We start from the raw sequence: 25,348 nt of genomic DNA on the forward strand, positions 1-25,348 counted from the left end.
AGTGACTGTATAAAACAGTGCATTTTAAAACATAGAATTATGGGGAAATTGCTTCTCTGTCCATCTTCTGCCCCTTGTCAACAATCCCCTTAAGTGCCCTTTTCACATCACCCCCTCCAAACTATTGCTCAGTAGGTCTCTCACATTACCCAACATGCTTTTCAAAGAAACAGCTTTTGTTTTCTGTTTCAGTTGTAGATGTCACACATTCAGGCCTCTATGCATTTGCATTTATATTTTGCCAGGTTTCTCTTTGTGTTAGGTGGCAACACTCCTGTTTTCTTCACGAAGGCCAGAATCCAACAAACCCTTTTTGGTGCGTGGTAGAGAGTTTTCAGGCACTTGTATAGTTTTCTCTTGTCTTTTTGTGTGTTGGGGTTTGCGGGTGGGTGAAACTTCCAAGGCTGCATTTGAAATTTCAATAGCAATTTGAGAGGTGAAGCAAACCATTATTCCCCTCCCCCAAAAAGAGAGTATTTCCAGAGTCACTAGTTTTCACTACATTGACATAGCTTCGATGCTGAACTTTGGGCCCAGGGTGGTTCGTAAAATGCAGAAAGACTTTCTGCTAATTTCATTCTTGACTTGCCTGCTATGAGATGGTTTGGTTTGGTTTAGACCATTTGGTTTAGACATGTGTGTTGTGGCATTGAAGAAAGACCCTATCAGATGCTGGAGGTGAGTTTTCAAGTAATATTAAAAAATCTAGAGGTTGACTGCATTAGCATGTAACACTAAACAGTGGTTTAGGACTACTTGGATCACCTTGTTACCACTGGGAGAAGAGTAAGGACTAACTGACTGCATTCACACTAATGCTAAACTACAGGTTAGTCCTCTGTGGGTGAGCTGCAGCAAGTCTGAGCATGCATGGTGTCAAGCTTACATGCAGACCTCCTAGGAAATTAGCTTCCATCTCAAAGAACATCAGCTTTTCCTGTTACAGGGGCCAGGATCCCTGCCTTGCTAGAAAATCTGGTTGGTTTCATAACAAGCCAACTTCACACCATGGGTTATGAAGCTGGGTAGTTTAACTAACCGAGTCTGTTTTAATTCAGGATTCCTGTTTCATAGGACACAACGGGTAGGCATTATTTGAAATTGAAACAGATCTCTGCAGAAGTCTTCCTCCAGTGCACACAGGGGAAAGGGGAAGAGTGCAGGCTCCAAGCTGAGCTTTCTGCAGCTCTTTGCATTGCAATAAAGCTCAAGGACCACCTCTCCCCATATGGACCGACCCAGACCTGTGGTCATCATTGGAGGCCCTTCTTCATGTGCCTCCTTCACAAGAGGTCGGGAGGGTGGCAACATGAAAGTGGACCTTTTCTGCAGTGGCTCCCTGTTTGTGAAATGGTCTTCCTAGGGAGGATCACCTGGCACAATCATTATATATCTTTAGGCTCTGGGCATTATATATCTTTAGGCTCTATAACCAGGCCTTTGCCCTTTACCTATTTGTGGTCTTTTAGAAGTGGTTGGGATGTTTTTTAATGTATTTATTTTCCTCTTGGTTTTAATGTATCTATTACAGGAGGGGTTGTCTGTTTGATTGATAGTCATCCTGGGCTGCCCTGGGCAAGATATGGTAAATAACTACTTCAATAAATAATGATACTGTTTTGCATTACATGCAAATACAGCCACTGTTTCCATACTTTTCTCCTAGCAGTAACAAAATCAAGCAGAAAGTAGGTTGAAGTGCTTAAAATGGGTATTACAAAGTTCAGATACCTGGAAAGACTGGTGCCTTTGACATGAGATGAAATGTCACACCTGAAAGCTGCAAGCATCCATCCATAATGAAGTGTTACTTGATTAGTATGTTCCTTGACCACTTTCATCTGCAGCAATGCAACTTAAAATTAGGGTAGTGTTCAATGCTAGCCCTATTCATAGCAGACGTGACTAACTTAGTTGAATTGACCCATTGAAATAAGGAACCTAAGTCCTGACTTAGGACTTAGTTGAACACAACTTGTGTAATTTCTCTCTCTCGTGTAAGGCACATGATGACTTGATGCTGCCCATTGCCCATGCTGACCATCTGGAGTGTTGGAAGGCAGAATAAGGAAGCATGCTGCTTTCCTTTTGCTGTGTAATGCAGGGAATAGTATAGCTGGGTCACAGATAGACCACAGAACTAAAAGAGCCTAAAGATGAATTGCTAATTAATTGTGTGTGTTTGTAAGAAAAGAAAAGAAAACTCTGGGCAGATTAAGTGAGTGTAAATTGGGTATATTTCATGTGGCATCCATAAAAGTTTGATGGTTTGCTTTTCCATTTTTTAATTTAAAAAAAAATGTTATCTGCTTGCCAAAACTGTACTGCTATGCATACTGCATATCCATCTCTTTTAAATCTGAATACCAGTGGAAGCAGCAGTTGACCTACCTGTCATTTGTTTCTGCATTTGGGTTATACTGCATGTTATCTTAAACATGCACTAGAAAGTGTGTGCATGGTTGCAACTGCCTGCTGTCTGTCTTTTACAGAAAGCAACCATGGGGATCTGAACCAATCTGGGACCACGGCATGGCAATGGGAATGTTAACACTACTTTCCCCATATCATTTATCTTTTTCAGTTCCCCAAACGGGGGTCAGTAAAACATAGGCACCATAATCAATACCATAAAATAATGGATTCCCTTACATTTTTGTCTGCAGTTGGATGCCTTTTGGAATTGGTGCCTGTCCCATTCATGTTTACTCATGCAATTAATGGACCTAATTTAGTAATGCTCATTAATTTCAAGAGGTCTCCTTTGAGTTTGACGAGTATTGGATAAAACCCATTGATGGCGCTTGTTTCCAGGTAGATGGATAGAGGGCAGCAATCTTAGAATAGCTGAGAGTTTCTTAACTTCCAGTAAAACCAGCAGGACTTGCAAGCACTTAACTTTGACAAAATCAGGCCCAGAATCATTTAAAAAAGGAAAGGCTATTAAATCTGTTGCTTCCATTCTATCATTCAGCCGTCTCACAGGACTAAATACAATACTAATGGTTTCTGCAGTGAAGCATTAATGTCTAACTTTCAGTGCTAATTTGCATTTGATTTTAATTATATACTGACAGGCTGCTCCAGTTGGCAACATTTCCCTTAATTTGTATTGCCTTCTTACTCCCTTTGCCGTGCCCTGTTACCCACCCCCACTCCCCTACACCAGGCATAGTTTATAAAGGGTAGTTTCAGCATCCATAAAGAAATGATTATATCATAAATATTAGCATATAAATGGACATGAGCCTAGTATAAATGGGATTCAAATCTATAGTAAAACTGGAACTCAGCCATAAATTCTTAACAGCACCTGCTGAGTGGAGTCTAGAAATTAAACTGGATTCTTACTGCGCTCCGTTGTGTATTACTGATCTTTTCCCCACTTCATAGATATGTCATAATACTAAAACATCTGACTATTATGAATCTGCCAGAATGATGGTGTAAGAAAGTGTTTTACATGCATAATATTTTCTTTGAAAATAAAGTAGGTAATATGCTATAGAAATTTCAAACTGCAAAAGAACTTTAAATTATTGGAAGTACAGTGTGGAATGAGAACAGGTGAATGACTCCATGATTAAATGGGCTCAAGATGTAGGCAAAAGCACCCCAGTGAATGCATGGGGAAAGCTTTGGAATAGTGCGCTTAGATTCTCTTTGAATATGGCTGTACATATTTGATTTCCTATACAATAATGTGCAGATGGCACAATTACCCCAGCGGTAATAAAATAAAAACTATCCAGCTACATGTTAGAATGCCAGTAAAAAGGCGAGGATTTTTACTGCATGTGGTAGGAATGAAAAGAAGAAGAAAAAGTTCTGGGAAATTATTAGGAATCAAATAGTGAGGGTTGGGAAAGGATGAGAAATCTGATTTTATCTGAATTTTAATGAGAAACTACTTAATTTACATTCTTGGAGCAGTGTGTAAACCAAAACACAATCTTCCTTCAAAATTCAGACTTCTCTGATGTGATGAAGTTATCTCATTGGATGACATGTTCAAAAATGCATATATCTGGACAATTCTGGAGATTCTCCCCTTCCTCATTTAATCCCCACAATAACTTTGCGAGGTAGATTAATCTGAGAGTGAGTGACTGGCCCAAGGTCACCCAGTGAGCTTCAGGGACAAGTGGGGATCCAAGGCCTTGTCTCCAAGGTCCTTTTCCAACACTCTATAGTGGCTCTAAACTAATGCCTGAATAAGTCAGCATTGCAAAAGGCTTTAAGCTCTCTACCCCTCTGAGATACCAAAATGAAGGGAGTTACAAATTTACATGCAGATCAGAAAGCCGCTGTTTATCTCGCACTCTGCCCTGCAGCTGGGAGTCATATCTGCTGTGTTGTTATTAGGTTCTCATAGTTCATCTCACCTTCTCAGGAAGAAGAATATTGTTATCTCCAATACCAAACCCTGGAAAGCAGCCTGGTAACTATGTCGGAGATTGCCTCCTGGAATCACATTTCAAGGAAGCGATAGCGTGAGCGTTGGTGTAGACATAAGCCGTTCCTGCATTTGAAGTGACGTATAGTCATCAGGCGTGTACTGTTGATTGATTTAAAACCCTCTGGAGTGAGCAGAGCTCCGTGTTGTATTTTGATGAGAAGGCCTCTCAAAATGAGTACAGTTCCCCACTCTCTGGGGCCTTGCAAGCTAACAGCTACAGAAGTAAGAGTGCTTCTGAAGCAGAACCTTTTTATTCCTTTTGTCAATTGAGGAAATTGTCCACATTTTCTCTGCGGTAATATGAACACAGAGGGGCACAGGGAGAAAGACACAAACGTAGAGCATGGGTATATGGACACGGGTTGCCTCTAGATGGTCAGTATTTTTCAGGCAGGAGTCAAATGCATAACGAAAATTTAGATTTGTACAATTAAAATGCTGTGGCACAAAAATTGTGTGTGTGGTATTGTTGTTGTTGTTATTACAGATAGGAAAGTGATAAGGAAAGTGTGGAATAAATGACTGTTTGATGGGAAGGTATATAACCTCAGCACGAGCAAATGCCCATGAATGTTCAGTGTTCCATAACGTCCCAACAAATAAATCACAGTGGATGCGCAGTTAAGAGAGGACTTCAGATAGCATCTCCTTAAGCTTTTTGCTAGCAAATCAGGGTGAATGTTCAATAAACAAGCCATATTGATTTGCCCAGGGATGCTAGCAAATGAGGCCTGGGAGAGAAAAATGCACAGAAAGGGTATGTAGAAAACTCGCTTCCTGGTGTCACTTCCCATGAGGCTGTCTACCACCCGCTCTTTCTTGTCCATTGAGGACACGTCTAGGAATTTGTGCCAGCCAAGGAAAAGTGTGACAAAATCAGACTCAAGGATGTGGGCGCACACAGGCTGTGTAGTCATGGTAGTCGTCACAGTTGGCATGCATATATTTCTTCATGGCAGAGCTCTTTGGGGATGTTCCCCATGATGCATTCAAGGCGGGTCATCTCTGTACTTGTGACATGAATAATTGAACTGAACAACCATACAGTCATTCACTTGCAATGTTCAAAGAGTGTACAGCTTGTGTACTGTGTTCACAGTAGTTGAGCCGATCAACAATCTTTCACAAAAACACACACATGTGCAGAGGCAACTTGTACCTGTGTTCTGTGTAATGTGTAAGACTTTTATTTTGTTCCTTCCTTTCCCAAACCAGAGAGTGTTTGTTGTAGTAATGTGCTATGCAAGTACAGTGGTACCTCGGGTTACAGACTCTTCAGGTTATGCTTTTATGGGTTGCGCACTGTGCTGAACCCGGAAGTACCAGAACGGGTTACTTCTGGGTTTCGGCGCATGTGCAGAAGTGCCAAATTGCAACCCGCATGTGTGCAGACACGGTGCTGTGGGTTGCGAACGCTGTGGGTTGCGAATGTTTCTCCCGCACAATTCATGTTTGCAACCCAAGGTTCCACTGTAACAATGTATAACTCTAGTTTCCTGTGTTTTAGTTATGTTCTAGTTTAGTTATGTTCTAGTTTAGTTCATTTTAATTTGTCTTTCAGGGGAGTCCTCACAAGATAGGTTATCACAATAAATTAAAAAGCAACATAATAACAGAAACAACAGTGCAAATTTAAAATAAAACAAACAGGTTAATAAAACCAGATGGCAACTTAAAATACTCTGCAAAAGGCCGCCATGTGCTTTGATGGAGCGTCTGTATTTTCTGATTCTGCACAGTCATGTCACTACTTTCCCACTGCTTAAAAATTAGCACTCAAACACTGTGGTGCTAATTCACAGCAGACCACAGTATCTACAAAATAGTGTTTTGTCAGGCAAGGCATAAACTCCAGGCCTTTTCAAATGTACAGACATAGTCCATTGTTCTTGCTTTTCCTGCCCCTCTGTATTCTGTATGGAATATCAGGTACTGAATACCTCTTATGAACTACAAAGTAGAATTGATTCTGAATGCCCTTTTAGTGCCTCAAATTCAAGGGATCAGAGATTCCTAGTCGCAACAGCAGAGGTTCACCCTGTGGCCCAGACAAATGGCTAAGGAAGGCTAGAGCATGAAATGGTGCTCAGTTTTAACCCAGCAATAAACAGAAAAGAGGCCAGCCAAATTTTCATAGCATAACTAGGGGGAGTGAAGCTGTGTGTCTGGGTGTGGCAGAACCAACCTCTCCTTGCATGCATTTAGTTGAATGTCTGTATTACAATAGCTCTCTCTACAGGATTGTGAACCTCAGGAAAAACACCAGGGGCCCTGATGAAGGAAAGGAAGAAGCTTTGTGGCAGAAAGCTCCACCCTACAATATTTCATAAAACAGGGGTAGTCAAAATGGTGCCCTCTGGGTGTTGTTGGGCAACAACTCCCATCATCCCTAACCACTGCCATTCTGGCTGGGGCTGCTGGGAGTTGTAGTTCAGCAGCATCTGGGTGGAGGGGTGTGCTTCCCTGAGGCTCTCTGTGGTTCATCTGCTCTTGCATGCTGCACTAAACTCTATGGTTTAGCGCAGGCCTAGGCAAACTCGGCCCTCCAGATGTTTTTGGCCTACAACTCCCATCATCCCTAGCTAACAGGACCAGTGGTCAGGGATGATGGGAACTGTAATCTCAAAACATCTGGCAGGTCGAGTTTGCCTAGGCCTGGTTTAGCATGATTGCAGCCGAAGCCTTTATTTGATTTTCCCTTTGTTTAATTTTATGATCCATCTTCTTTTGTGAGCGGCAGAAATAGAAGGGGTGGGGGAGTTCCCTTATGGCTGCTGCAGAAAATTATATTCTAACTGAACATTACCAGTTGAAAAGAACTTTTTTGATTACTGTCCTGCTGGCTTGCAATCAGAGACCATGCCTGCAATTAGTTTCATTCACGGCTGTGATACATTGCATATGGATGTGTTTTTTAAGATAACAATATAAAGTTACTAATATCTGGAGATCCCCAGACTGAACTGTGTTTGGTCAGAAGAAGGTCACACTGATTTACACTGAGACATATGTCCAAGTGTTATTAGGATATGATCCTCATTTTCACATTTCTGATCCTGAAATCTGAAATAATTTATGAAGAACCTTAAATGCGCCGAAGTATGGCTCTCCTTCAGCTGCTGTCTTTAAAAATAAAATTTGAAGATCGAGCCTTGCCAAATGTGGTATGTTCCAAAGCAGTGGGGATAATAAACGCAACATCAACCTATGTATTGTGCTAAAAGCATTATATAAAGACATGCTAATGATTTATTACTTGAGGCCTTTCTTTGTTTCAAATGCCAATTTAATTTGAAATTCCCCTTCTGTGCAGACAGATACTATGTGGAAGGGGGCTCTGCATAATCCTGATGCCAGAAGCCACGCCACACGCTGTCATTGGAGAGCCAATGCAAAGCTTAAATGTTTTGAGGATGTGGAAAAGAGATTAGCAAAATGCTAGAATCCCTGTTTAGCTAAGTAAATAATAGTAACAGCAGCCATTTATAGTTATCATTATTTGCCCTTTAAATTGTTCAGTTTGTATAGCTTAACGGTGTACTCCTCTGCATTGGTTTTTTGGGACTGTTTGACACTTAAGCACAACAGAAAATCAACAACACACACACATCCTCTCAGTCCTCATTCCCAGATGAGGCTAAGGCAAAAGCTGTCCAGGAAAGGTAGGCTTATAGGAGGAATTTGAAGGAAAGGCAAGTGGTGGCACTATATGCATCTTCGGAGATGGAGCTCCATATGTCAAGTTTCACCTTGCTGACTTTGCTGTTGAGCAGCAAGTTGAAAGCATATTTTCCCTGTACCTATTCCTCCTGTTTGCCCGCCTGCCTTGGCATACCTTTGGTTGCCATCCTTTGAAACCTGCCCTGCCATTAGGCAAAGTGAGAAAACTGCCTCAGGCAGCAAGCATCTGGGGCCGGCCCCTGCCACCTTTCAAGGTTAGGTATTGCTTGACGGGGGTGTGTGATGCTGATTAGCCTGATTTCTGCCTTTGCCGAACATCAGACTGCCAGTGGCAAATTGCTGCGTACAAATTACCATATGGAAATACAAATTGTTGTCTTTTGAAATCTCTAGGAGAGGTGGCAACCTTGATTACTATTATTACGACATTTGAACATTTATAAAAGGGCAAACAGCATGCTAGGACTTAATGTATGGGCTGGGCAAAGCAGATCTTAGATTAGCCGCTTCTATATTTATCATGTATGAATGGCTTCAGCATGATAGGATGAAGCCAAGGTAAGTGAGAGAATGTGAATTAGATCTGCAGGCAGGAGCAGCAAGAAGCCAAAGGGACTGATAAATTATCCTTTGGTACATTTTCCCAGCATGTGAGAAAAAGCTCTTGGCATAGTGAACGGCAGTCAACCCCTTCCCTCCTCGCTCTGTTTTTGTTTGTTTCTTTTTATTGTCAAAAGCAGCCTTGTTTCTCCATGAAGCACACTTAATTGTTAGGAAGATCCAATATGCTCCTCCACCTAGTCTTTCCCTTTGGTAAAGCAGTGGTAGGTTAGGGGCTTCTGGTAATGTTGATCCACTGCAATGTCTTTGTCCTCCTGGCTGGATATGGTTAATTGCCTCCTCTGTGTTGCCAGATGTAGAAGACATCTGCGCAGTGCATGTACTGCTGCTTTGTGCCCTTGATCTGCTTTCCCTTCCACTGTGCTACTTCTGAGGAAGGCCAATTTCACTTTGGTTTGTTGGCACACTTGTTCAATGTGCCCAGGCATATTTTGGTAACCTGAGCATTGCACGTTTCCGAAATGGCAGGCAAGCCATTCACGGACTCGGCCAGAGCTCTTACACTACTGGAGAAGCTTATCTAGATTTCAAGAGTTTCTGCAGCTGATCAGCTATTTATTGCATAGCACCCTATGGATGCCCAGTAATTATAGCTCAGTAATTGTAGTTCAGCATCTTTAGCTAGTTGGGTTTCTGAGCAAGGTAAATTCCTTATGACGTGCACTTCTTGTGTGCTTGCTGCTGCTGCTGCTTTCAGTAGTCAGAGGGCTGGTATTGCAGAAATGGTTTCTCAGGCCCAATCCTGATCAGGATCAGCATCATGGGCCAAATTTGACAGGTGAGCACAGCCACCCACCTGTTAATCACATGATGACATCATTGATGCATGAAGGTGAGGGCCTGTACGTTGCGACACACTCCCTAGAGAGAGACTTGGTGGTCATCAACTTTACAATTCTTTCAGTGCCAGGTTAAATCTTTCCTTTTTTTTACCCAGGACTGTTAAAGGGGTTACATTTTGTCTGTGGTTTTAAAAAATGATTTTTAGCTGTTTATCATTGTCTGATGATGGGTTATGTTTTGTCTTTTACAATCGTAACTTGGAAGTCAAAGGGAATCCTTTCTGGAAGTCCATTCAACTTCCAAAACATTCAGAAACCAAAGTGCAGCTTTTGATTGGCTGCAGGAAGCTCCTGCAGCCAATCGGAAGCCACAGAAGCCCCATCAGATGTTCAGCTTCCAAAAATAGTTGGCAAACCAGAACAACCACTTATGGGTTTGTAGCGTTCGGGAACCAAAACATTCAAGAACTAAGCTTTTTGAAACCAAGGTATGACTGTATTTCATTTTGTTGTTATGTATGCCTAATTCACTGAACCATACCCTCGGCAGCTGTGTGGACTGAGACCATTTATGTTGGCCTTTTGGTAAATAAACTTTTTGCTCACTTTTAAGGTTTTCCCCGGGCCTTTCATAATCTGTGGACTCAGAAATTAGCACCATACATCTTACAAAATATATATAGGCAGACTAATATTATCCATTCTGGTTGTTTTGCTTTGCTTTGGTTCTTATGTGATTGGTAGCTTTGAAATGCATGCTAAAGAAAAGCATTCTCTTTTCCACCAATGCTATATCAAAATGGAGAGCAAAACAATGGTTTGTTGTCAGGCGTTCAGGCCCAAGAGGCAGGAAGATCGACCTTAAGGCTAACAGGCAGATAGCAGGAATCAGGCAGATAGGAACCATACAGGTAGCAGGTAGCTCTCAGGCAGGTGGTAGAACTCTGATTGTGTAGGGTACATAAGCAGACATTACTCACTTAATCAGTCATTTTTAAATGAACGTAAAAGCCAATCTATGTCCTTCCCCAGCTCGTATAGATAAAAAAAAAAAGACTAAGCCAAAAAATGACATGGCTTTAATATTGCCACTTCTCTATATAATTTAAAATTAGCTTTCCCATTCTGCTCCTGGGAAATTTAGCTGAGTTAAGGAAATCTTTTGATATCTGGCAAAACACTCAACCCTATATTCCTATCATTTAGCAGAGATGAAAGCAAGAACTCTAATTGGAGCAACACATCACAGATCTAGTTATTTCCGCCCATGCAGGCCCAGCCACTAGGAATTAAGACCTGCTTATTCTCAGTGCTTTGATCTAACATGACAGAAACAATTCCCAGTTTCAATTAGGACAAAATCATCACTTTGCTAAACAGCCCATTAAACATTTTTTACAACTCCTGACATGGCTCTCTCTATTAATTTTTGAATTGAACCCGCAGAAAAATATATGCCGCACTGAGGATAAAATTCACCATTTAATTTAAAAACAAAAACAAACAAACATTTATATAGAACCTTCCAAGCATAGATTGACTTTTGCTAATTTGTTGTAAATTACATGTCAGGAAGTGCTCTAAATGAATGCAATTATATTTCAAACTATACTGGAAGGATGCTATTACTCAATTTGAGATTGTCATCTTTATTTTGCATTGACCTTTGAAACAAGCTTCTTGACATCATGTCCATCCTTTTTCTTTTTTCTTTTTGTCCCCTAAATAGCCCCACTTAAGTGGACAACTTCTGCAAAACCACCCAAACTCTGGCCACCCCCGATCTCTGCCAAGTGGTAGCAGAATTCTAGGGGGTCATAGGTGCATAATCAGGGTGATGTTTCTGTTGGGAATTCAGGCACAGCAGAGACTGTAGTGTTTTAAGGTATATGGTTTATTTTACACCTATACAGTGGCACCTCTGGTTAAGAACTTAATTGGTTCTGGAGGTCCGTTCTTAACCTGAAACTGTTCTTAACCTGAGGTACCACCTTAGCTAATGGGGCCTCCCGCTGCCACCGCACAATTTCTGTTCTCATCCTGAAGCAAAGTTCTTAACCCGAGGTACTATTTCTGGGTTACTGGAGTCTGTAACCTGAAGCGTCTGTAACCTGAGGTACCACTGTATACTCCTGGGTCTAGAGAGAAGATGAGAGTTCACAGCATTACTTCTTGAGAGGGATTCGTTCCCTACAGCAGCACAGCATTCCCGTGCCTCAGTCCCAGCCTGCCAAGGTGGTTCTGCCCTGCATCAACTCTGCCTATTACCTCCTTCTTCTTCCCAGAACACCTTGCTCAAAGCCTCCGTAAAAGGACACTTTTGTTCCTGTGGGTACAGCCTCCCCCCCTCCCCAGTTTTAAAGCCCAAACCTTTATCCACCCACAATAACCACGGCAACTCTGTTTTGCACAGAACTTCACTTCACTTCACTCCTCCTTGCTCTACATCAGGCATAGGCAAACTCTGGCCCTCCAGATGTTTGGGACTACAATTCCCATCATACCTGACTACTGGTCCTGTTAGCTAGGGATGATGGGAATTGTAGTCCCAAACATCTGGAGGGCCAGAGTTTGCCTATGCCTGCTCTATATCTTCTTCTGAAGTAAACGAGAGATCCAAAACATACAGGAACTCCGTGTGCAGATCGCTGAATACACCTGACTGAATACACCTTCCTCACTGCTGCAAATAATATATATAAGTATTGGACAAGTAGTAGCTAGGGACACATCTGTTCAAAGTTAAGCACTTTAAAAAAAAGAAAAACCCCATTGATTTCTCTGGATGTGTTATACATGTGCTTTAAGCTGTCTCACAAATCATGGCGGCTTAGAAGAGCTTCACTTTGGCTGGACCATTCCCCCAGAACAGGTTATAAAAAGCGTTATGAAATATTATTGTGATTTAATTTAATAGTATCCTTAAAGGCTTAATAACTGAACATTAACTGTTATAAAAATTAAGTATGTGGAACTTGCTGCTTTAAAGACATAAAAACGTACATTACTAGACTATTTTATTGCACCAGTGATCTTAAAGAGCATGTAGCACAGATTTACTTATTTATTTTTAAGAACAAAGCAGGGGTAGGGATGAGGAGCAGCCTACCTTACTTGTAAGCCAATAAAAACGTATTATTTGGCTTCCAGATTATTCAGGTTGCAATCCTAACCACAGTTACTAAGGAGTGGTCCACAGTGCATCCAGCCGAAGAAATGGATGGGACTATGCCATCATGCACACCTACAAACTACATCAACGCTCTAGTCACTGTTGTGACAAAAACCAGCCCAGTGGGTCCCCAGCTCCCTAGGCTTGTGGTGGGATGGATTTTATGACGATTGCAGTTGGGGTGTGAAGGGTTAAATGCCCCTCTCCGCATGCCATGATGACTGCTAACCCTGCCTCTCGCACACCTGGTATTACATCATTATTTTTAAAAATCCCCAAATGTAGTTGCAAGTTACACATTTAGGATAACATTGTAACTTGCATATTTTCCTCTCACTTTAAAGTCAGGTGTTTGGTGGTACAATAAATTAAAAGCCACACTTAAAGCAATGTACAATACAAACTCAGAATTGTATATTGGGGCAGCAGAGAGATCTGCATAATACCTCCACTAATACTAGGTTTCGTGGCTACTGGGAACTGTACCCAAGTTATCCCACAGGGTGCAGCCCACAGAATATTCATGTCTTTGGGAGCTATGCAGTCTTTGAGCTTCTCTAATTAAACTTGGAAAAATTCTTGAGCAAAAGTTGTACAGACTTTTTTATACCCTCTCTAAGCCCTCCCTCTCCTATAGCCGTAAGTCTGCAGAAAGCAGTTGGGATTGGGACTGTTTCTGGTCACTTTGGTGGTTGAGGCAGGTTCACAGAGAGTATATAAAAAGGCATGCCAAACCTTTGGTATGGTGGAGTCAGATAAGTTCCCTGGGTGCTGTGGCTTTCCCTGTTTTGGAATCAGCCCTGTGGGCCAATAGTTCAGTTTTAAAGATCCCCTTTCAGAGCATTTTCATTGCTGTGCCTGCACTGTGATGTTTAGAACTAGGATAAAGAGATTTTTTTATTATTAGTGTGCAATTTGCTTAGTCGCTTGACTAAAGGCTATCCCTCATTGAACATGCAAATCTCATGCTGAAAATAGAAAGCCATAATAATTCAGCTCAGCGCTAGCTTAAATGGCATTTCACATTCTGTGCTTCACTGACATATTTAGCAAATTACATATTATGAAGAAAAATTAATGAGAAAACTTTTAAGGTGCCATATTGGGACAACTTTCTTAGCACCTATATTGCCATTTTTAAAAATGTGCACACCTGTTCAGGCTACCTGTTGACATTATGCTAAACCATAGTTTAGTGTGACAGTACCAATCCACAGAGACCCCTGGGTTTGTGTACTTCTCCGCTGGCGCTGCTGTGAGGAGGAGTTCAGAATCTACTGCTTCCAGTTTAGATTAATGGTGGATTGTTGTGTCATCTGAAAGCAACAACAAACTGTGGTTAATCACTAAGGTTTATTTGAAATTAATCAACTTCAAATTAATCAACAGACCGTAGGTAATGAAGTTGGCATGTTTAAACAAGCCATTATTAGCACACTTTAGAGTTCAATTTAACCACTGTTTAGCATGCAATATTAGGCAGAAGCAAAGACTTCTGTTCTCCCACTCACAGCTGTGCTGATGGAAGACAACAGGAGGGAGCATGCAGGTCTGAAGTTTTCTGCAGCACATTTTCATCACACTCAGTTATAGTATAGTGCAGGGGTAGAAAAGCCATGACTCATGGGCAAGCCACTTGCAACGGAACACCGAAAACTGGATGCGTCCTCCTCGTGCCCTTGGCTTGCACAGATACCTTTTCTTCCTCTGGTGCGGTTTCCTGCATTCTCAGCGCTAATACCTCCTGGCTGTGATGCTGCACTGGAGGTAAAAGAGGCAACTTTGCACCGTAAGCCGAGACTTCCTTCCCTATTGCAGTGCTGGCCTGGGAGGACAACTACGGTCTCCTTGTTTGTATATGCATGCAAAAAAAAATTCCTTCCAGTAGCACCTTAAAGACCAACTAAGTTAGTTTTCTTGGTATGAGCTTTCGTGTGCATGCACACTTCTTCAGATACACAGAGCTTTTGTGCATGCACACGAAAGCTCATACCAAGAACTAACTTAGTTGGTCTTTAAGGTGCTACTGGAAGGAATTTTTTTTGTTTTGACTATGGCAGACCAACACGGCTACCTATCTGTAACTGTATATGCATGCATGGGTTATGTTTTGTGAATGTGTTACATGCTTGCTAATCCTCAGTGTATCCAAACAAACCCCTGTGTTGCAAAGTTTGGTACCTCACTTCATTCAAAGACTTTCAGAAACTTTGAGTCTCAGATTTCATTTTGAACTTGTTATTGTTTGAAGGAATTCTATAAAGATTGTCTATTACGTATGTATATGGTCATTGTGTTGCCTAATCCTCAATGTGGCAGTTGGGATGAAAAGTGTTAGCCACTCCTGGTAACACCTGAATATGCACACTGTGTTTAAGAAAGAAACTTGTATACATTTTAATGAGGATGTTGATAAATAAAATCTAATGATAGTGGTTGTTGTTTTTCTAATTCCCAGTAGGGCCTGGGAGATACATTGCTCCAGAAAGGATCTGCAATGGATAAAAAAAGCAAGGGTTGCTTCTTACTGATTATTCTACTAAATGTAAGTAAAAGCAAACCGCGTAACAAAATTACTTCTAGTTGCATAATAAAAACTAACAGAAGGCTTTTAGAATTGCATGTATATTGTTGTGAAATGGATTGATACTGTTTGCATTGTGCTAGTTCACTTTGTTCTAAAATCAGGCTCACCAATTCAAATGACTATGAACAGAAGTGATCAGGGGTCTCCTGGGTTGTTGTTTTTTACCTTTCTTGGGAAATACTTGTAAGGCAATGGTCTGGTTCACTTGGGGAATAACCATGGCTCAGTGCAGAGCTTCTGCCTCGCAAGCAAAAGGTCCCAGGTTCAGCCAGTTATCGATTCAGAGGCACCAGCTTCCAAAGGAGAAATGCAGGGGGCGGTGTTGGGTCCCGAAGTCCCGATGTCTCTATGATGTGCACATGTTGTCAGGACGTTGGAGGAGTCGGTGTCAGAGCTGAATGTGGCAGCAGCACTCAGTGGCCAGCAGGTTCTTGTCCTCCTGCTTCCCTGCTCCTTCTCCTCCGTGGCAGGAGGAGGAGGAGGAAGAGGAGGAGTCGGCCATTGAAGCCACACTGTGCTTGCCTACTCAACCTCACCAGCCCCTTATTTGGGGGACATGGGGGCCCAAAAGGGCTCGGCCCCCATGACCTAGCCCCCCTGTATCTGTGTTTGAATACAGCAATGGTGGCATGAGGGACAGCTGAGTGACTGTGTAAGCCTAACCATGTCTACTCAGAGGTAAGTACTGTTGAAATTCAGTGGGTCTTGCTCCCAAGTAAGTGAGGGTAGGTTTACAACCTTAGGTTCACGAACCCCTCTTCCTTAAGGAAAGGCAAGAGCGTACATTGCATGTGGAAAGTCTTAGGTTCAATCCCTGATATTTTCAGATAGGGCAGGAAAAGAACCCCCGGCTGAAATTTAAACTCAGTTGCTTAATTATATGAGTGACAGGACTGAAGTGACATTGGGACATAAAATGAGTCTGAAAAGGTGGTTGGTTGGTTGGTTGGTTTTAGCAGACCTGATTAAAAGCAGTTATTTGGTAGTGCAACAGCCTCATTCATTCTTAGCCTGCTTTTCCATGGACAAATTACAAGATAAAGTAATATAATTATGCTTCAGGCTGGTGGTAGAGAATGTGCAGTGTAATTTTAAATAGCTAGCAATAATTGGTTAGAATTACTTGCAAAATATAATTCACATTTGTCAGGTAGCGCTTGTTGGACCTACGTGTGATCTGTTTTCACTGCAGTAAAGTTACCTAAACTATATTGTAAAAAAATCAAAAATCAGCTGCGCAGTGTTAACACTAAGTAATCTTGATTTTTAAAAAAGAATGACAGTATTGTTACAAAGGTTGTGCACCAGCCCCAATCTCTGCCAAATGGTAACAAGCTCCATTGAGCTCAGTGAGGCTTACTCCCTAGCTCTGTTTTTTTAAAGGGGTTGGAAGGAAAACTCACTTGATATGTGGCATCTGCTTTAAAGGTCACAAAAAATGATATTCCATATTATGCCTGCATTATTGATGGATTTTCTTTTCGGATGCTTGCGCATCGTCTGAAGTATTGGGGGGGGGGAGGATTTTCTTTTCCCAGGATTTGTGTGTGATATTTTCATCATCCAAAGAATTGGTCATAAAGACCATGCCCCCATGTTGGGCAAAAGATTCCTGCACTGTAGGGATTTGAACTAGATGACCCTCATGGTCCCTTCCAATTCTACCACTCTGTTACCTTTTGCTGTTGATTGTTAGTTATGAATTATTCTGAGAGTATATAATATAGCAAGTCTTAATATTAATTCGCGGGGAGCGCGGTTGCTTCAATCTAAAAGACGCGACTATCATCTTTTAGGTATAAAGTGGTTGCCAGCATTCAAAGAAATCTGTTTGTTTGTTTTTACTCCATAGTAATGCACCTTTTATAACAATCATTTAATGCGTGGTGGCTTGGTGGTCGTATGTATGACGTCATTTACTTGTACTTTTAGGAGTGACATCATATGTACGGCTGCTAAACTGCCACATGGGACATCATTTAATCTGTTCTCTTCAGGAAGATTATTGCTGACCCTTTTCATTAAAAAAAATTACAGTTATGAAGCTGTGAATCATTTATTTTTAATAAATAATCATTGTCTACATGCTCAGTGTATTCTTCCACTTTCTTATATGTGGTAACATTCATTCCTCTATTGAAAATATTGCCCTGGATGCCCATTATTTCAGGGAGTAATTAATCTGTTCTTGTTCAATATTATATGCAGTGACTGGCATTCAAAGAACTGTACACCCAGAGTGGTATTTGTCTTTCTCAAATACTAGCACTCAAAACTGAAGAAACTCTCAAGGGTAATTTATTCTATGGAATGGGTATCTGCTATTCAAAGAAAATGTAAACAAACAAACAAAATCAACTGGGCACGCCATGCTTCAGGCAGCTCTTTGGATCTCAGTGATGATACAGTATTTTATCCAACCTGACCTTAAAATGGGTATAGTTTTCTTGGGATCGGGGGGGGGGCACTACAAGATACAGAAGATGTGAATATGTATGTTGAAGCTATGCACTTTACTTTGGACAAGAGACTGTAACACTACTTTCTTCTCAAAACCCAAAGTAATGCAAGGAATGTTCCTCCTACTGCATGTATGCCATCTCAAATTATGAACTGAGAGTGGGAAAACAAGAATGCCATATACTTCAACTTATTCCATCAATACACTGTATTAAAACCAATCTCAGATACTGGTTTTTTGGTCCCTAGTCACTCAAAAGTTAGATGGATGCTGACCAGTGACAGGGTCTTTTCTGTTTTGGCTCCAACTTTGAAAAGCAAAGTCTGCCTGGCATAACTTTGATGTGTTTTAGTGACAGGTAAAAACATTATTTTTCCTGGCCTTTTTGATGTTGAATTTGCCTAGGTTTTGCTCTGCACTGGCGAGTCTGTTTTATGCTTGCATTTTCATAAAGTGTTGTGTTTTATGATTTATGGTGGTGTTTAACTGTTGACTGATTTGCTGAATGAATGAATAACATTTATTCAAAATCCTTGATAAAAGAAAGCTTAAACACTTATTACCTACATAGGTTTCTCTAGGCTTTGAATAAATATTATGAGTGCTGAATGTAAGACTGGAAATACAACAGTTAATGTGATTCCATATCATGTTTCAATCCCCAGGATATTTTTGTGGTCATCTAAAAGTATTTAGTCAAACTGAATACAGTGTTAGCAAGTAGGATGATGACATAGAATGCTTCTTTATGAAAAAAAAGCTGGTATTTAATTCTATAAGTGTTAATGTTTCCTCCTTGCACAACTGCAAACCTCTGTTTAAATCATTAAATTTTATAAAACCGCAGAGGTGAAGTGAATGGCTTATGAAAGAGACAGATAACCATATTTCCAAGACTCCTCATGGGAGAGCTCTACTCTAGTTTAAGCCAAGACTAATATAATCAAAAAGAAATATTTTAACACTGGCGGTAGATTCACCTGCTCACTTTTGTTTCAAAAAAGGCAAGTGCCCAAAATATAAAAGTAAACATTAAAATCACCTGATCTTTCGTAGGTTGTTTTCAATGTGCATTTGCCATTCGGTCTTTGAACCACTGCCACTGAGGAAAGCACATAAATTTTGACAATGTTTTTAAACCCAAAACATGCTTTGTTCAAAACAGAAGAAGATGGCTGAAACAGACAAGTCAGCGGTGAATGATTGTGTCCACTGAGTTAAGATGTGCTCAGATGTGCACGCAAAACTCTTGACTGGACAAGATGTCCTAATATGAGGAAAAGAAAGGGAATGACAGGAATAACTTGGCATTTCAACAGACCAATCCTAGGTATGTTTACTTGGTTGGAAGTAAGTCCCGCTGATTTGAATGGGACTTCTTCTCTGGTAAGTTTGCCTAGGATTGCAGCCTGAAATACCTTGATGCATTCAGTAAAAATATTTCATTTAAAACAAATGAATCCTGTGTATTTCAGGAGAGTAAGATAATTCTCATGTGCAGAGCGTTGCACACATGAATCTACTTCTTCCACTGAATTTAATGGGTTCTGTAGATTGAAATGGGAAATTATGAAAATATATACTTATCAATTCCTGGTTGTAGGTCATGGTGCTTGCTATACTTTCTTGTTCCTGACAGCGGAAGACTATTTCCAGTCAAGCCCTCTTTAGCTAGTACCGCTGCCAACCTCTCTTATTTTCCCTTGGTCGTCGGCCTTGAAAACCAAGGCAATGGGTGGCCAGTGTGGCTGAAATATGACTGCCTGCAGGTCTGAAAGTATCTTCCTTATTCAGGAATAGGGAACCTGTGGCCTTTCAGATGTTGCTGGGCTGCAACTACCATCACCCTGTTCATGGGGCATGTTGGCTGGGGCTGATGGGAGTTGGAGTCCAACAACATCTGGAGATCTATGGTCAGGTCTGCCTTGTGTAATTTCCATTTACCATTCTATTACTGTCCAGCACAAATTATATTAAGCACAGCCAATGAAGTGGAGAAAAAAACCTCCTAGTTTATGCCAGCATTTAGCTAATTACGGTACACTTTGTGGAAACTCATAAAGGCTTGCAGTCATTTCTGTTTGAGCTCTTTATCATTGCAATCCCTAACTGATGGACCGTACCAGGTCCTCTAGCAATCAAATGACAAGAGTCTTTGCCTCTTCTCTATCTGCTCCCCTTTCTCTGTTCTCAGTGTTTGTTAGTTGTACATTTGAGCCTGCACAGTACAGTGGTACCTCGGGTTACATACGCTTCTGGTTACAGACTCCACTAACCCAGAAATAGTCCTTCAGGTTAAGAACTTTGCTTCAGGATGAGAAGAGAAATCGTGCTCCGGTGGCGCTGCAGCAGCGGGAGGCCCCATTAGCTAAAGTGGTGCGTCAGGTTAAGAACAGTTTCAGGTTAAGAACGGACCTCCGGAACGAATTAAGTACTTAACCCGAGGTACCACTGTATCAGAAGAAAAGAGGGAGGGCTTAGGTTTGGGGTGTTAGCAGAATGGCTAGAATAAAGGTGAAGGAGTCCAGAGAGAAAAGAAAGTGATAATAAACTTTACTGAGGTAAACTGAACAAAACAGTACTATACTTAATATGAGGAGAAATAAGGCAGGAATTCAGGCTTACACAGGGGAAAAATACCTTCAGAACCACTCTTCCCTCCAACTCCTCCAGCTGTCAAATCTCAACTGCCATCTTCCAGCCGCTTCTGAACAGTAGATTACTCATTCCACGAAGGCTAGGGTCCCTTAAGTTATCGAATCCAATGGTGTGCTTGCCGACAATTTAATTGTGTACCAGTGGGCTTTAAATCACAGCAGTTTTCATTAAATGTAATACACACGATGCAAATTCATTGTATGGACAGAAAGTGAAAGCTGAATTATTCACAAGAGGTTGTCCTCTCACAAAACCTCAGAGTAGTAACCCCTTCAGTGTGTAGCATGCTGTATGCCTCGGAGCTGTGTTCTTGAGCCTTGGGTCCCCAAATGTTGCTAGACCGCTGCTCCCATCATCCCTAACCATTGACTAGCCTGGCTGTAGCTGGGGACCCAAGGTTGAAGAACACTGTTTTGGAGAATATGAAAACTGGTAACTTAGATAGAAGAGTTTGGATTTGATATCCCGCTTTATCACTACTCGAAGGAGTCTCAAAGCGGCTAACAATCTCCTTTCACTTCCTCCCCCACAACAAACACTCTGTGAGGTGAGTGGGGCTGAGAGACTTCAAAGAAGTGTGACTGGCCCAAGGTCACCCAGCAACTGCATGTGGAGGAGCGGAGACGCGAACCCGGTTCATCAGATTACGAGTCTACCGCTCTTAACCACTACACCACACTGGCTCTAGTTCAGTCATTGGTGTTAGGGAAATACCTAATGACAACATTTAAATGTGTGAACTTAATTTTTGCCAATGGGAAGATTTGGAGACTCACAGTGGGCTTCCATTTCCCCCCAAAATGTATTTGCAATATGGAATTGTGTGTGTGAAATTCACTATGCCTTACCACTGTTCAGCTTCCATTCCATTTAGCTGCAGTTGCCACGCTGATTGCTTCCCCATAGGGAGAAGCAATAAAAACTCTCATAATCAAAGCAAGCAGTCCTTTGCACAGCCATATTTAATCCTGTGTTTTGTATGTCCTGGAGAGAAGGTACTACATGTTTTTGCAAGCAAAACATCAAAATCTCCATAGCAACATTTAAGTATACAATGAGATAAAAGTAAGAATGATGGGCACCTCGTGTTTTTGATGTTACTCTCCTGGTTTTACTCGCATCCATTAACAGTTTTTCCTCTTTGCACAGAGAATGGCTCCAAGTCTCTCTTCTACTGTAAGTTATACTGATCCCACATTAGAGCCTATAGAAACTGAACATTCAGCAATACGCCAGAAGATAGTAGATTCCCAGTTCAAATGCTATGAGAGGATGAACAGGCAGCCTCCTTACAAGAAAAAAGGTAAGGAAAAGACAGATGCTTTAAAATTACTTTAATGCATTTCTGAAATACTACCATGAAAAAACATAAAAATAACCTGTGTGAATGCCCACAAAAGCAAATGGATATATCAGCTTCCAAAATGGGGGGGGGAGGGGAGAGAGATTTGGAATAGCTTTCCTACAACACCTCCGAGAACTTAATTTTGGAACTGAGCTGGATACATCCAGTGAAGCAAGATGTCTTCAAAACAGGCTTGTTGACGAAACCAAGTTGCCTGCTGGCTCTTGCTTCTCCACTAGCCTTTTAAGGAGTTGACATCATAAGTTCACCATGCTTTACAGAGAACGTGGGTGGCAAACTTGCCAGATCATTACATTCCTGTGTTTTTTTCCCCCCCAGACCTGAGTTGGGGCAGGGTCTTTCTTTAAAAAAAGAAAAGAAAATGCAACTGCAGCGCTTATCTTGCTGAGGGTGGACATGCAAAGTTTGTTGAATGTGGGCAGGAATTAAAGGACTACTGTGCCTTTAATTAAAAGCTTCCTCTTAGCAAGTTTTCACCCCACTCAGCACATTGCAACAATAAAATAAAATGCCTGGCAACTTGAAGGGATAGCAGCCGATCTGCTTCAGGCAACATCTGACTGCCTCAGGGAAAACTGCATTTCTGGTTAATCTGAGGCGTTTGAAAAAAAGGAACCACGAGAAGTGTGCTGTCTTTGGGCAGTTTAATTGTGCACATATGCCAAAAGAAGGCCTTTGAGCTTGACCATGTCAGTCATATCCCCGCTCTCACACTAAGGGCTTGACAGCAAGTCAGTTTCTTAGAAGTAAATACCACTGAATATAAGGGACTTGTTTCCATTTGGTATGTGTAGAATAGAGATACTAGCTTCACATTCCCCTCACAGAGCTACAGTTCCCACTATTATTGAACAACCAATCCCTCTTTCAAAGCAACTCTGATAATTTTAGCTCTGGGAGGAGAATAGGGGTCCCCCAAGAACCCTTGGCATCCTCGACAAACTACAGGCCCCAGGGTGTTTGGGGGGAAGGCCGTTATAATAAGTTTTAATAATAATATTTTATTATTTATACCCCACCCATCTGGCTGGGTTTGATACTGTTTTAAATGCTCAGTGCATTTTGAGCCAGAGAATGAATTCTGTGTAACTAGAAGTGACCATTTAGTTTTATTACATCGCTGTCAATTTCAAACGCCACAGTCAAGACTGCATTGCATAAAACTAAACTGAAGAGACTTTTCTGGATAGGGGGGGAAAGCATCAGAAAAACAGTGATTATTTTAATGAGACAAATAACTGGGGATAACAAATAAGAAGGTAATTCCTTCCCAAAATAACATAATATTGAAATAAACCTTGGTTTACTCTTTTTCATAAAACAAGAATAATATCCAGGGGAGGGGAGGGACAAATACTTATTTCCCCTGGGTGAGAAACTTGGTGTAGTGTACTGAAAAATGCAACTGTTTCTCATTTTACAGAATGGCAAATGTTTGCAAAATTAAAAACATGACCTCTAATGTATCCCACCCTGCCGTGTTTTCATTGCAGGTGGGTTCTCCTGCTGATCTTTCCCCCTGATTTCATCTCATAGAAAATATATCCCAAAATGGAGTGAAAACTGAGTATTTGTTGAAAAGAAAGATTATTTTCTGGGGAAGGGTGTTGTTAGATTCGAAACCACAGTGCTGTTATTGAAATGCTGTTAGGATTTATTAATAATCTGAACAAATATTTTAGAACCTCTGTATTTCTAAGGGGAAATCATATGCTTACACATAATGAGAAAAATGCACTTGGAAAAGGGAAAACTTAACACAGCTACAAAGTTTTTTTAAAAAAAATTGTTGTTTTCAAGTACAACAGTATCTGCCTTGGAATGTTTGCTTGTCTACAAGCAGAGAAGTTCGATTTTCTTCCGTAATCATTGCCAAGTTTCTGTAACTTTTGTCATCGCCTAAAATCTACAAGCAGCCGTTATTCTGACTGTTATGTTTCTTTATGAACTTTCAGAGAGGAGGCTGAGTTTGCGGCAATAAAAACAACAAAGAGCTTTGTGGCAACTAATAGATTTTATTATGGAATAAGCTTTAAAAGAGGAGAGTCAACTTTATCAGATGCATAAAGTATTATCCCAAGTTACAGAATAATTATGTAATATGGTTTGGAGAAGGGGGTTGTAAAACTGTGTGAAGGAAATTATATGCAGAAAATACAGGAAGTGGCATTGATTTTATTTTATTTATTTATATACCACCCTTCATTGAAAGACCACATTATTTACATTATTCTCAGTGGTCATTCACAAAAGCAGATGCTGATGATAACATGGCGATCCTGACATTGGTAAGCTTCTTGACACATATAATGTAATAATTTTTTAAAAAAACCTTTGTCACAGTTCAAGCCACAGGTGATAGCACTGAGCTTCTTGATGAATTTGGTTTCATGTTAAGAGTCCATTTTGTTGGAGTTTGTATATATCACAGCAGAATGCAGAAATAAATACCCTATCTACGTGAATCTAAAGCGCCATTGAATCTAATGCGCACCTCGATTTTCAAAACCTTGAAACCAAAAAAGGATTTGCTGGTGAATGTAAATGTGCCATCAAATCTAATGCGCACCCTAATTTTTGTGACATAATTTGTCCAAAAAAGGTGTGCATTGCCTTTGTATAAATACGGTAGTCTGATAAGGCAGCTAGTTGAAAAGATAAAGAAACCTAAGGCATATTAATAATAGTAAGCTCACATGAAGCCAGCATGGAGTCCAGAGGTTACCACTAACACATGCTATGAACTATCTCAACGTGGAACAGAAAGAAGGAAAGCCCCCCAAAAGCAATTTAAATGTCAATAAGCCCAGGGGCATAGGAAGGGGGGCGGGGGGTGGTCTACCCCAGGTTCCATCATGGAGGGGGGTGACAAATTATCAAGGAACAATTACTGCCCTACTAGGACAGTTCATAAAAAAAAATTATTATTTTTTAAATGCCTGCTCCAAAGGTCTTCTCTTACTACACTAGGGATTATATAGCTATATATGAAATTTCATACATATCAGTTAATATCTTGACCCTCCACAAAAATAGCTGTTTACTTGGCCATTTTCCTATGTTGTGAAGGCTGAAATTTCAATTCAGTGGAGCACTTACTGTTCCCAACCCTAACCCTGCTGAAAGCCATCTAACGAGACTTTAATTTGATTTTGACATGTTTTTAGGAGGTAATTTAATTCTAGTTTGATTTTATACCAATGTTATGTATCTGATGTTAGCTGCCCTGAGCCCGACTTCGTCTGGGGAGGGCGGGATATAAATAAAAGTTGTTTATTATTATTATTCCTTTGTAAGAAAATATGAAATAACGTAAAACCATTTTTGCAGGCAAAAAGAAAAAAATCAGGGGGGGGGGGGTGACAAGAAATTTTCCGCACCGGGTACCACTAGACCTTCCTATGCCTCTGAATAAGCCATTACTAAGGAGGAATCTGAGAGGGAAGAATAGATTGCCTTTCTATCTGTCACCCCCAACTGGGTCATGTAACTTATTGCAAGTGTTGTAGCTTTAATCCCAACACCTTTGAAATTATAGGCATAGATACAATCTGTGTATCT

General features: G+C 40.9%; 1 protein-coding gene across 4 annotated transcripts in view; it reads left to right on the plus strand.

Moving 5' to 3' along the window:
• CALCR (calcitonin receptor) overlaps positions 1-25,348 on the plus strand; it is a 139,336-nt gene that overhangs the window by 54,850 nt on the left and 59,138 nt on the right. For 2 of the 4 annotated variants that reach the window (XM_081931249.1, XM_081931250.1), the window contains exons 2-3: positions 15,174-15,260; positions 21,571-21,724. In XM_081931249.1, coding sequence (XP_081787375.1) covers positions 15,213-15,260; positions 21,571-21,724 — 202 coding nt within the window. In that variant the 5' untranslated portion in view covers positions 15,174-15,212. The remainder of the gene's footprint in view (positions 1-15,173; positions 15,261-21,570; positions 21,725-25,348) is intronic. The other 2 variants (XM_081931248.1, XM_081931251.1) reach the window with 1 other exon arrangement.

Source organism: Podarcis melisellensis (genome assembly GCF_964234715.1).
Source record: "Podarcis melisellensis genome assembly, chromosome: 12".
In the NCBI taxonomy this organism is placed as follows: domain Eukaryota; kingdom Metazoa; phylum Chordata; class Lepidosauria; order Squamata; family Lacertidae; genus Podarcis; species Podarcis melisellensis.